Source organism: Diorhabda carinulata, chromosome 1 (genome assembly GCF_026250575.1).
Source record: "Diorhabda carinulata isolate Delta chromosome 1, icDioCari1.1, whole genome shotgun sequence".
NCBI classification, from domain to species: Eukaryota; Metazoa; Arthropoda; class Insecta; order Coleoptera; family Chrysomelidae; genus Diorhabda; species Diorhabda carinulata.
In genome coordinates this window covers 22,450,243-22,461,472 of record NC_079460.1, presented here as the reverse complement: position 1 = coordinate 22,461,472, position 11,230 = coordinate 22,450,243, and the positions used below count along the sequence as shown (strand labels likewise).

The window sequence follows — 11,230 nt, the reverse complement described above, 5'->3', positions numbered from 1 at the left end:
CTCGTATAACAAAACTAATAACTATATCAAACTTTATGGTGGCAATGTCAGATTTGACATTTCAAATCAGTGTTGCTATATCTCAAAACTCAAGTAGCAACCCTTGTATTATAAAATTAATAAAATAAGACCTTTACTTAGCTGTTTATAAATATATGTGTGATTATTTATCATCAATTAATGGTTAATTTTTGAATAGTTTTTTATTTTTGAGACAAAAACTCTCATTTGGTTACTTTCCTTTAACTTCCGCATCAGGTTAGTGAATTAAAACACCAAATGTCCTTGAATAACTATATTTTTACAATATATAACAAAATTATGAAATACCTTGAATCCATAGAAACACAATATGCAAATACTAAACAAAATATTAAAATAATTATCACATTAATATACCACTAAATCGTACAACCTATTGTTAGATTTTCGCTTAAGTAATAATGGTGTATAAAAAACTATTCGGATTCAGTTTTTTGATATTGACACAATAGATTCCGGAATAAAAATAAGAAAAGGATCACACAACTTTGTTGGTTAGTGTAAATGATTACCGAACACACTTCCACCAACATCAATACAATCCTAAATCGTACAAAATAACGTACATCAAATTAATACATTATGGCGAAAATATTAACTATGATTGTTGATAATACTTACCATGTTTTGGCAACTTTCTGTTTTTATTAATTTTTAAAAATATTTTTTTTTCATTTAAAACTGAATCGATTTTTTCTTCAAACTAAAAATTTCATAAACAACAAAACGTTTGCCAAAACATACGAGATTAAAAAAAATTTTATGAAAAGTAAATAAGTTACTTTTAACTTTTATCAATATTAAAGTGAAAAATTTCATAATATGAGAGAATTCTTGTAAATTTCCAAAATAACTCATGAGAGAATCGAATAAAACTGTAGATAAATGCCAGTAAAATGAAATATACACTACTACAGAATTTTTCACGATGTAAGAAAGTGATTAGCCTCCAGTTAATATATGAGATGCAATAGAATACATTTTATCCTAAAATTTATACCAACGCCTTTGTCTGTGTCAGTTTATTTCGAGCCATAAAACAGTGTGTATTATAAAGTTCAATAGTATCAGCCCGTTGAGGCAAAAATGATAATTAAAATTGTTTACTTAAAATTAGTAGAGTGAGGCCAAGTAAAATACTTTTCGTTGAAAGACACTCAGCTTTAACGAGCATTCATGAAAGTACAGTTTGGAAAATTGTGAATAATTCGATAGCATTGATTCCCTTCAAGAAGACTTTATTCGTCGCAATGGAATGTATGTAGAAGAAAAAGAGCCACGGTTATAGTCACTTTCATGGAGACTGTTTCGAGGAAACTGATGATGAGATTAATTGTTCCACTACAACTTTGGTGCTTACGAAGTTGTATGGTAGTCGTACGAAAACCTTTGCTAACGTCACAAATCGAGAAAAAAAACCGATGTACTGGGCCCTTGCCCATCGAGATTGGACTGAAGAAGATTTTAAAAAAGTTCTATGGACCGATGAAACCAAGTCTGAGTTCAAACCGAATAATTTACGTTAGACGCAGTGCCTATGATACCAAACTGTGTAGTCCTAACAATCAACCAAAGTGGTGGTTCAATTATGGCCTGAGGTTGCTTTTCTAATAATGTAACTAGCGATTTGATAAAAATTGATGGTATTATGAAACAGGGATTGCGATGATTTGGATAGGGATTTATCTTCGAAAAGAACTATGATCTTAAGCATAGCTCAAAATTATACAGAGTGTATTTGGAAGAGAAAGAGGCACAAGGGGTGTTAATAAATATGATTTGGCCTCCTCAGAGCCCGGACCTCAATCTCATTGAAGTTTTTTGGGAATAGTTTGATAGGAACGTCCGTAATTGTGGTCATCCTCGCGAGAATAAATGTAGAATGCTCGATGTGAAAGTTGGAGCAATATATCACAAGATACTATTAACAAAAAATTAATACAGCTCCAATAAATAGTCATAAATTTACGACTTTTGCGTCTTATGTAGGTTTGTAAAGGCACTTTCTTGGATTGTGAAACACTCTATACCTTAGCAAGTAGTAATGACGTCATTTATTGACGTTACACTATTGACTTAACAAGTCAGCAATTGCGTTGACGTCATATCAAAAACACTGCACGTGTATAAAACGTTTATGTATCTAATATTAAAATATATACATATAGAGTAGATTATCACTTAAAGTTGTTGTAAATATAATAATGTAAAATTTAAATTGAAATCTATATAAAAAATGTCATTTATGAAACAAAATTTCAATCTTCTTGGTTAGAAAATTTCAAAAATTCACAATTTCCACATAGCGAAATAGTTTCTCGGTATATGAAGATTATCTATGTCACAATTTTCTCCAGTACATTCTACGTAACTTCCGGAACCATTGAAACACCCTTTATAAACAAAAGAAACCACTTCTAACAATTCTGAAACTGATGTATGCAGTCAGTTTTATTAAAAATGCATGGAAATCCTCTAAATTTTATTCTAGTTCCTCTACTATGCGGACGTTAAGTGAAACGTACTCTGGATGGATATATGTTAGGATTTATGACGTCATTACCTCTGGTAATGGTGAGTGTTAAATCAAAAAGTTGGGTTAGATACACCTAAATCATAATTAGGATCAAAATAATAATTTGTACACATATTATGTCCTCCTTTACTTATTATATTTTAGTTTCTAACATAAAAATTACCCTTATAAATAATGAAAAAATTTTTTTGGCAAATGTAATTAATTGTAATTATTTTCGACAATGGTAGCACATACATAACTAAATTCGCATATTTTAAGTACACTTTTACAAAGTAAAATTAGAACTGTATCCTGTATTGTGCTGAATCATAATGTTTCAGGATCTATAACAATTTTAATGAATCACACTGTATAAGTACAGGAATGAATCGTTACTGAACAACGTTTACTGCCACTAACTTTCGGTGTCTGAAGAAGATGAATTATCGAAACGCGCATCGGACAGGTTGATGTAGTGGTAGCATAAACAGTGTGTTCAATAAAAATATAAAAACAAATAATTATTTCAAAAGCTACAAATTTTTTGGTAGGGAAATTTAACTACGATTTTTATGCTTACAACTAAATAAAATAATGGAAAAACTTTTATCTATAACCAAAAAAATTAATTTACGGAAAAAATATTGGACACTACAATCCAAACTCGTAGATCGCATAGACAAAAGTGTGTTCCTTTAAAAATTTACTTAATAGTCATGTAATTAGTTGAAACAATTATATACTTCAAATTTTGAATTTGAATTATAATGATTATATTTAAAATGATTATAAATCGAATACAATCTCACAAGCAGTATTTAACGACAATCGAATATCCCCTTAATAATTTTCATCGACTGTCAAAAATATATTTTTATCATGCATATTTTGTAACTGGGCATAAAAATAACTAAATAAATAATAACGGATCAGTTACACATAAATAGTATGATGAAGGTTTATATATATATATTATATATATATATATATATATATATATATATATATATATACATATATATATATATATATATATATATATATATATATATATATATATATATATATATATATATATATCTGTAATGTTGACAGTACTTGCTCGTAGAAGCGACCCAAGAACAGACAATGTACAACAAATTACTTTTTTTTTGTTTTTGGTCGACTCGACTTGCTGCTTTTTAAAATGGTAATCGAGTTAGTTTTTAAGTTGGTAACTTGTCTGTCAACGTCAGTTAAGTTCAATGTCAGCATTTATGTAATACTTCTATATGGACAGTTTCTATAAGTGGAAGCTGTTCCGACTAAGAAAGACAGATTGATAACGATTTATCTATCCTCCGAGGTTCCACTTCGGTTCTACGCATTCTCAACCTGTACAAGGTATTTTTCAAGCATGCGCAACCTGAACTCAGACCCACTACTAACACAACAATTCCAAACTCAGAAAATACCTATAATACACAGAAAAGATAATCCAACCAAATTCTGGTTTGATTGTCGCCATTTCACCCCAATCCTTTCAGACATAGCTCTATAGTATTTAATATCGCCTGCGACCTCCGTTTCTTCAGAGAGAGTGACATGTGCTGCAAATCTCGCAGTAACAACAGAGTATATAAATCAAATAGTTTTCTCATGTCTGTATCTGTATATTTTTTATCTTTGTTCTGGATTTATTAAAAATGATGTTTATTGATTAGTATTTATCTAATATGTTAAATGAATTTTAATGACCATAGGAAAAAATATTTCAACTTTTTTTTTTATAACAATCAGAATATTTATTTACATTCTTTGATGTTTTGATGAGGTTTACATCAAAATAGTGTATCCTCCAATACCTCATACTAGGTCTATCAGTCAGCCTTTTTGTGATTCTTGGTCTTAACAATTCCTCTAGTTGAGTGAGTTTACATGGTTTTATGGTGTTCGATGATAATCTATTTTATAACTTCTTGTCTTTGGGCCTAATAGTGGATTTGGGTGAGTTTCCATGATTTTTTGATGTTCGATGATTGTCCCTTTTATAACTTCTTGTCCTGTAGGTCTAATAGTGGATTTGGGTGAGTTTTCATGGTTTTATGGTGTTCGATGATCGTCTTCTATAACTTCCTGTCCTGTAGGTCTAGTAGTGGATTTGGGTAAGTTTCCATAGTTTTATGGTGTTTGATGATTGTCTTGTGTCCTGTGGGCACTCTCAGGTCCATGTGATGGGTGTGATTTGATACATATCATGCAGCATCTAGTAGTCTGGATAATATTTCTATTAGATGTTGAATCCCCAGTATCGCAGCAAGAAATGGGGACACAATAGATCCTTTGGGTCGTAGTGTATATCATTCCCCAATATCCACAAACAAGATGAATGAAGTACATTGGGCCAAATATTAATTGTTCATGTACCTATATATCAATATATTCAAAAATATCCATACTTTATTGATTTCCGACATCCTTAGAATCGATAATGTACACTACGCAGTTCTAGTGTGTGCGAGTCAACGCACGAACCGATTCGAGGTATGTTCGCGGCAATATATATTCGAGTCTCGCGCATTCGCGTTCCTAGAGTCGCCTCGGCGAAGATCTATTGTAAGTAAATTATTAAAAACATCCCCTAAATAAAATCTGCCGAAATTTTTCAGGAATACTCATATAATTAATCGAATAAAATTTAATTAAAATAATATGTATAAAATCAACATCAACAATTGTTATGAGTATTTTGATTCTTGGAATGTTAATTTTTCACCATGCAATGATTATCTAAAATTTGAAAATAAAATTTTCCTTGAAAATATTTTGACAGATTTGATAATGTAAAATTAAGTGCGACACTCGAACAATGAAAAAGCCTAAAAAGTACACAACTTTCACTGTTATATAAAATACATGGTCTTATAAAAGACTAATCTGTGCATATCTCGTTCAAATCTATTCTGGTATGAAAAAGTTGAAAAAATTGTGATAAATAATAATTATTACTAAATATATCATATTATTTCAAGCTCTAACTGGCATTATTAATACTGAACTATTTTATTATTGGAAAACATATTAATTTATGATAAATGCCCGCCATATATTAAATCAGATAATTCTAGACGTGTATGAGGATAAGCCCACGACACCCAAGTTGTTTTTTATTTATATATAAGAATAAAATGTTGCTAACTCCTCTCATTTCAATTACGGTCTTTTTAACACGCTTTTATTAGCTTCACCTGTATATGGGTTTGTTTGTTCACTTGTAATTCTCCTTTAGACTGAGAGCAAGTGGCAAATGTTGGAAAATAAGTACTTCTACAACATTACCAACTATTCTGTAGGCTCGATACCAATTTAGACTATATGTAGATATATAAGCAGCGAAGCCATCATACGAGGGTGGTGTCAATTAAGAAACTAAAAATTGAAAAATATAGTTCAAACTAAAAACTAAAGAACAAACTTTTAAAGCACGGGAAACTGAATAATTTTTAAAATAAGCTTAAAACAATGAATAGAAAATACTAGTATTATTGTAAAAAACGAGTGGGGCGCTTTGTTCCACATTTCTCGTTCATGGAACGCCCGACAGTTTTTCACAATAATACTAATATTTTTCATTCATATTTTTTTGTTATTCTAGGCGTGTTCTTTAGTTCTTATTTTAAACTATATTCATTTTTTTAGTTTCTTCATTGATACCATCCTGTATAATAGCTTCGCTGCTTATATACCTACATCTCGTCGAAACTTATACATATAACATATAAGTGAATATATAGAGAAACATGAAGAGACCCAGAAGAAGACTCAACCCTAAGTGATAGAGGTAGTGGAAATCGAGTAGAATTATGACGCAAAACACAATTTTATTTTTGAAATAACATCCTACTACCTATCTTAACAATTTAAGGTAGAAAATTTTAATAGTGCGGTAATTTTCGTTTCGTTTTAGTCGATTTTTTTCATAGTGTATAGTTATAGTAGATATTTAATGTATTTAGTAATTATAACTGTTATCAGTTTAATTCGGCGGAATTTGTGAAAATATTTATTTAGGCAGTGGATTAATTTACTTGACAGTAAGGTATGTACAAATTAGTTTTTAATAAAATAAAATTTGATAGTCGAGTGGCGCTACTTTGCGCAGAAAATCGTATCGAATGGTTTAAAAATTGAGTATATGAATTTGTAAATTTAAATAAAAAAGATAATGGGGAATTTTTTTCTAAATTTTCATATTCACTTTCAAATGTTAAAATGTTTGTTCATCAATTTTTGATATATTAATAATTCATAGTCAAGCTCGACGTATATCAATTTTTGAAAATAGAAAGAGATCAGGAAGGCCTTGTTGATAGGAATAATTAAAGGATGAATATCTAAATATGTAAAGAGGGCCACGACATGACAAATCGTAAAAATGAAGCTGCAGATGATGATTTTTGATGAATTTCAAACCAAATAATTCGAGTAGTTTGTGGCGGGCAATAATTACCCCTAACACAGACATCTAAAAACAATGTTTACCAATTATTATTGCAATAACTCTTATCAATGTTGAATATCACTTGGTACTATTATTAAAAAGCGAATAAAATTGTAAAAATACACAGATCAGCCTGATAGGTGATATTATGTAAGTTGAAGAAGAATTAGATTAAAACTTAATGTTCAACTGCATGCTCGTGTCCACTATGATGAAGTTGATGGCCCTGGTGAACTGTTTCTTTTCTTGGATTTATGTTTCAGTTCTTCTAGGTAGGTTTTCTGGGATTCTGCCAGCACTTGGGCCATTATCTCTTGATCAAAGTCATCATATCCTAAAAAAATAGTTCAAAGAAAAAATGGTTGTATGTAATATTGAAAGATATTAGAAAAGTAGAGTCGAATTGGAGTACAAAAGTACTGAATCAAAACCTGTGGACCAATGAGACGTATTGTATTGAGTCAAAGTATTGTCAAAGTCGCCCCACCTCAACCCAATTGAGTTGTGAGACAAATTAGACATGGAAGTCAGAAAGCAGTGTCCTACTTCCTCTTACTATCTTTGGACGATTATTTGTCCTAGTTAATATGGAAAATGTAAAAATTGTGCACCAAAATAATAAAAGCAAAATGGGGTTACATAAATGATTCAAAAATTCAAATATGTGACAATTACAGACCGTCATTCTATTATTACTGTATTTTTATGTATATATGTTCTTTGGAATATAAATATCAAAATCGATCGTATTGTTTTAATTTGTTATGTATTACGCAAACTATAGGATATGCAAAAACTTTTAACTGTTAGTGTGATTATGCAGCCATAAAATATTCTGGAACTGCGGTAGAGTTTCCTAACGCCCCCTACTTGGCTATAAAAGCAACACACCATAGGAATGAAATTGATAGATTAATTTATAAAAACTTCAAAAAATAGTTAAAACCTTGTTATATTACAATATACACTATCGTAATAAACTGAATTCTTACCAAGGTTATTGTCAATGGTAGAAGGACCAGCTTGATTAGAGAAATCTGGAGGCAATGGTTCACCAGGAAAGTTAGTATCGGTCTGTTCAGTGATTCGCCTGGGAGAATTGTATAATCTCTTAGCGAGGGCTTCTTCTTCTTTCATAGGAACCAATGGTACAGGCACATTTTCAATACCAAAGTCAGGAATCATTGACATATTGCCAGAATTTGATCTAGGGCTTGCTAAACACAAAATGGTATATTGTTTTAAGATAAATGAAACTAAAATTTTTTGAAGTGGCTAATAATGTTCTTGAGCTTCAAAAAATGTTTTTGACTGCATAATAACAATATTCTTAGTGTAATTAATAGAAAATCTTTAGTAACTAAAACCAGACAATAAAATTGTCTTTAAATCTCCAAAGTATACAAATTCATTCTCATCGTAGATTGTTAACCTTTTCACTGCAACTCACTTCTATATTGGGCAGTGCCAGAGCCCACTTTATAACATCTAGAGAAATGTTCAGTGCTTGCAGACCATCCCTAAAGCAGGGCGCAAAATTTTAAACATTTGACTGCTGCAACCCTCTAAAAAAGGCGAATAAACTCATTCTAATGGATTTATCGATAAAATAATACTAGCTAGCAGTGAAAAGATTTAGTAGATATTAAAGTTACATTAAAAAATTACCTAAAGGGGAAAAGCTATTTTTTGGGGAACAAGATCCCTTTGGAGACTGTCCACCTTTAGGTGATACTGATCCACGTCTAGAAGTTCTAGGACTTGAAATCATGGCTGAAGTTATTGTAGAGCTACTGGCACTAGCTTGAGCATGTCCTTCAACTTTTAATCGCCTCTCTGTATCCCTAAAATATTGAATATATGATTCTCTAGCAACTTGTTCTTCTATAGCTTCATTGGTAGCCTCCCAATCAGTTGCTTTGATTTTATCTTCCAACATAGTCTAAAAATAGTAAATGAAAAGGAAAAACTGACACATTTACTTATTAAGACACATTGTAACACCCATATAAACTAACAAATGTGGTAATAATTACCTGTTCAATGAGTAATTCTTCACTTGCTCTAACAGCATCATTGAATCTTCTTCTGTCAATATCAACAGGCTTGTAATTAGGAAGGCCTAGACCTACACCAACAGACGGACTGTTGGGGTTACTGATGGAGTTATAGTGGCACATTCTATGATAGGAGAGTCTGATTGGTTCATAAGAAGTAATTCTTGCTCCATTAAATATGTTTATAGGTTCTGAAATATTTTTAAAAATAGCAAAATGAATATAGATATGTTATAATGACACACTTACCAACTTGATAACAATAGACTTCGATTGCTCTATTGTAAAGTTCACTCATAGCTTGAATTTCCAAATGGTTACCATGGACATGCCAAGTACGCTTTCGAGCTACATATTTTTCAAAATCTTCAGTAACATAAGGTTCAAAATAGTCACGGTTCTGTACCTGAAAATTTTATTAATTCCACTCATATATTTTTTCAAAATAGAATACTACTTACAATGTAATTCATGCAATCTTGCCTGACTTGAAAATGAAATTCTTGATCTCCATATACTTGGTCAGCAATTGAGCGAAAGAGGCAAGCACCATCTTCATGCATATTTTTTATTTCAAATCCAAGGGTGGACATATAACGTGCAAAAAGAGCATCCCTCTACAAATATAAAAATTAAAAATACTACCTTTCAACCCCTAAATATTGTATAGTACTGAAAATTCTACCTTTTGCCACTCCTCATCTGTGAGATTCCTATTTTTAAAAAAACTTTCATCATACTCATCTTCACTATTAAAACCAGTGCAGTCTTCCTTAATCACAATTTTATCATTATTGCATGGTACCTCAGCAGAAGAACTATCCGTAGGGGAGGTAATAGCGCTTGGCTCATGTAAAGGTTCAGAGATTATATCACGTTTGCCCAACACAATCCTTTCTCTTTTTTGTTCTCTTCTTACTTCCCGTTTTTGTTCTCTTACACTCTCCCTATCCCTCGGTCTCTCTGATTCTTTATATCTTTTATGGAAACGATCCTTTCTATCATTTTTACTGAAAAACAATAGTTTTTGGTACAATTTTTGTGGTGCCATTACCCAAATAAAATTAAAGCTATTACAACATAAAATCAACACTTAATCGATACTGTTACTGAAAAAACTTATTCAGCACATTCCCTATAGAACGAAGCATGTTTACAAATCACAATGTTATCTCTAATTGATTGTAATTTAATAGGTGAAGTATCTGCAAAAGTTTTTGATGTTTGTTCAAGACCAGAGTATAAATAATAAACATTTGGACTTACTAAGATGATCTTCTTGTACTTGTAGAGTTTTCAGAAAGGGATTGTATTTGAATGTTATTGATATCATTTCTCCTATTTGTTCTTTCAGTAGAAGCCTAAAAATAAAAACACAAATATTATGTAAAGTATGAAAGCGTAAACCTATTTCACTTTATCTATTTATAGACTTCCATTATAAAATATGTTCATCTTTGTGAACCTACATTCTGTTGACTAGCATCTTTATTTTCTTCAGCGCCACCGGTTGTTTTTCGTATAGTAGGTAGAATAGTCATTATTTCTTAATAGTATTCAAATTTTTATATTGTTAACTATTAAATTTATAACAATATTCACAATAACTATTGAACAACATTAAACATGTCTGTCTTTCTGATACATCTGTTGTCAAAAGTTCCTTCAAAACAGCAGACCCCCCTGTAATCGATTTTTAAATAGAAATCGTTCACGTAGATTTTGTTTCATTTGAGGATTTTATTATACAAGAATCGAACGTATTATACAATTGAAAATATGAGATTGGTTCAATACAGAATAAAATTAAAAATTCAGATATTTTTCTATTATGCTTTTAATTTTTTAAGCGATTAAAAGCGAATTCATTTAAGTATTTTAATCGAGTACTATAATCGAAAGCTGTAATCTGTCATTCATTATATATAATAAATATGATTTAATTCAATTACGGTTCTTATAATATGATTGGTTGAATTTAGGAATCATCAATCGTTGAAATTATACTGTAAAAATATAAAATTAATTAGAAATATAAAAAATAATTTTTCAAGAAATTTGATAGTAGCTATTAGCGCCATCTCAAGTTCAATACATGAAGTAAGATCTTTAGGGGATTAGAAGAAACCAGTA

The 11,230-nt window shown here is 30.6% G+C and overlaps 1 protein-coding gene across 1 annotated transcript; it reads right to left on the bottom strand.

The window, feature by feature from the left end:
- Positions 1 to 280: 280 nt before the first annotated feature.
- LOC130894569 (OTU domain-containing protein 5-A) lies at positions 281 to 10,769 on the bottom strand. Its single transcript, XM_057801464.1, has 9 exons — positions 10,567 to 10,769; positions 10,364 to 10,458; positions 9,783 to 10,107; positions 9,559 to 9,714; positions 9,347 to 9,503; positions 9,077 to 9,288; positions 8,709 to 8,982; positions 8,033 to 8,257; positions 281 to 7,374 (listed from the first exon to the last, which is right to left on the bottom strand). The coding sequence occupies exons 1-9, from the start codon at positions 10,636 to 10,638 to the stop codon at positions 7,247 to 7,249; spliced, it is 1,644 nt and encodes a 547-aa protein (XP_057657447.1). The 5' UTR covers positions 10,639 to 10,769; the 3' UTR covers positions 281 to 7,246.
- Positions 10,770 to 11,230: the final 461 nt, after the last annotated feature.

What these genes read in the sequence shown, in the direction of transcription:
- LOC130894569 (XM_057801464.1), bottom strand. Translation starts at nt 10,638, where the DNA reads ATGACTATTCTACCTACTATACGAAAAACAACCGGTGGCGCTGAAGAA. An exon ending in AGTCTATTGTTATCAAGTTG is followed by an intron (nt 9,289 to 9,346) that starts GTAAGTGTGTCA and finishes AAAATATTTCAG; the next exon opens with AACCTATAAACATATTTAAT. An exon ending in AAGAATTACTCATTGAACAG is followed by an intron (nt 8,983 to 9,076) that starts GTAATTATTACC and finishes TACTATTTTTAG; the next exon opens with ACTATGTTGGAAGATAAAAT.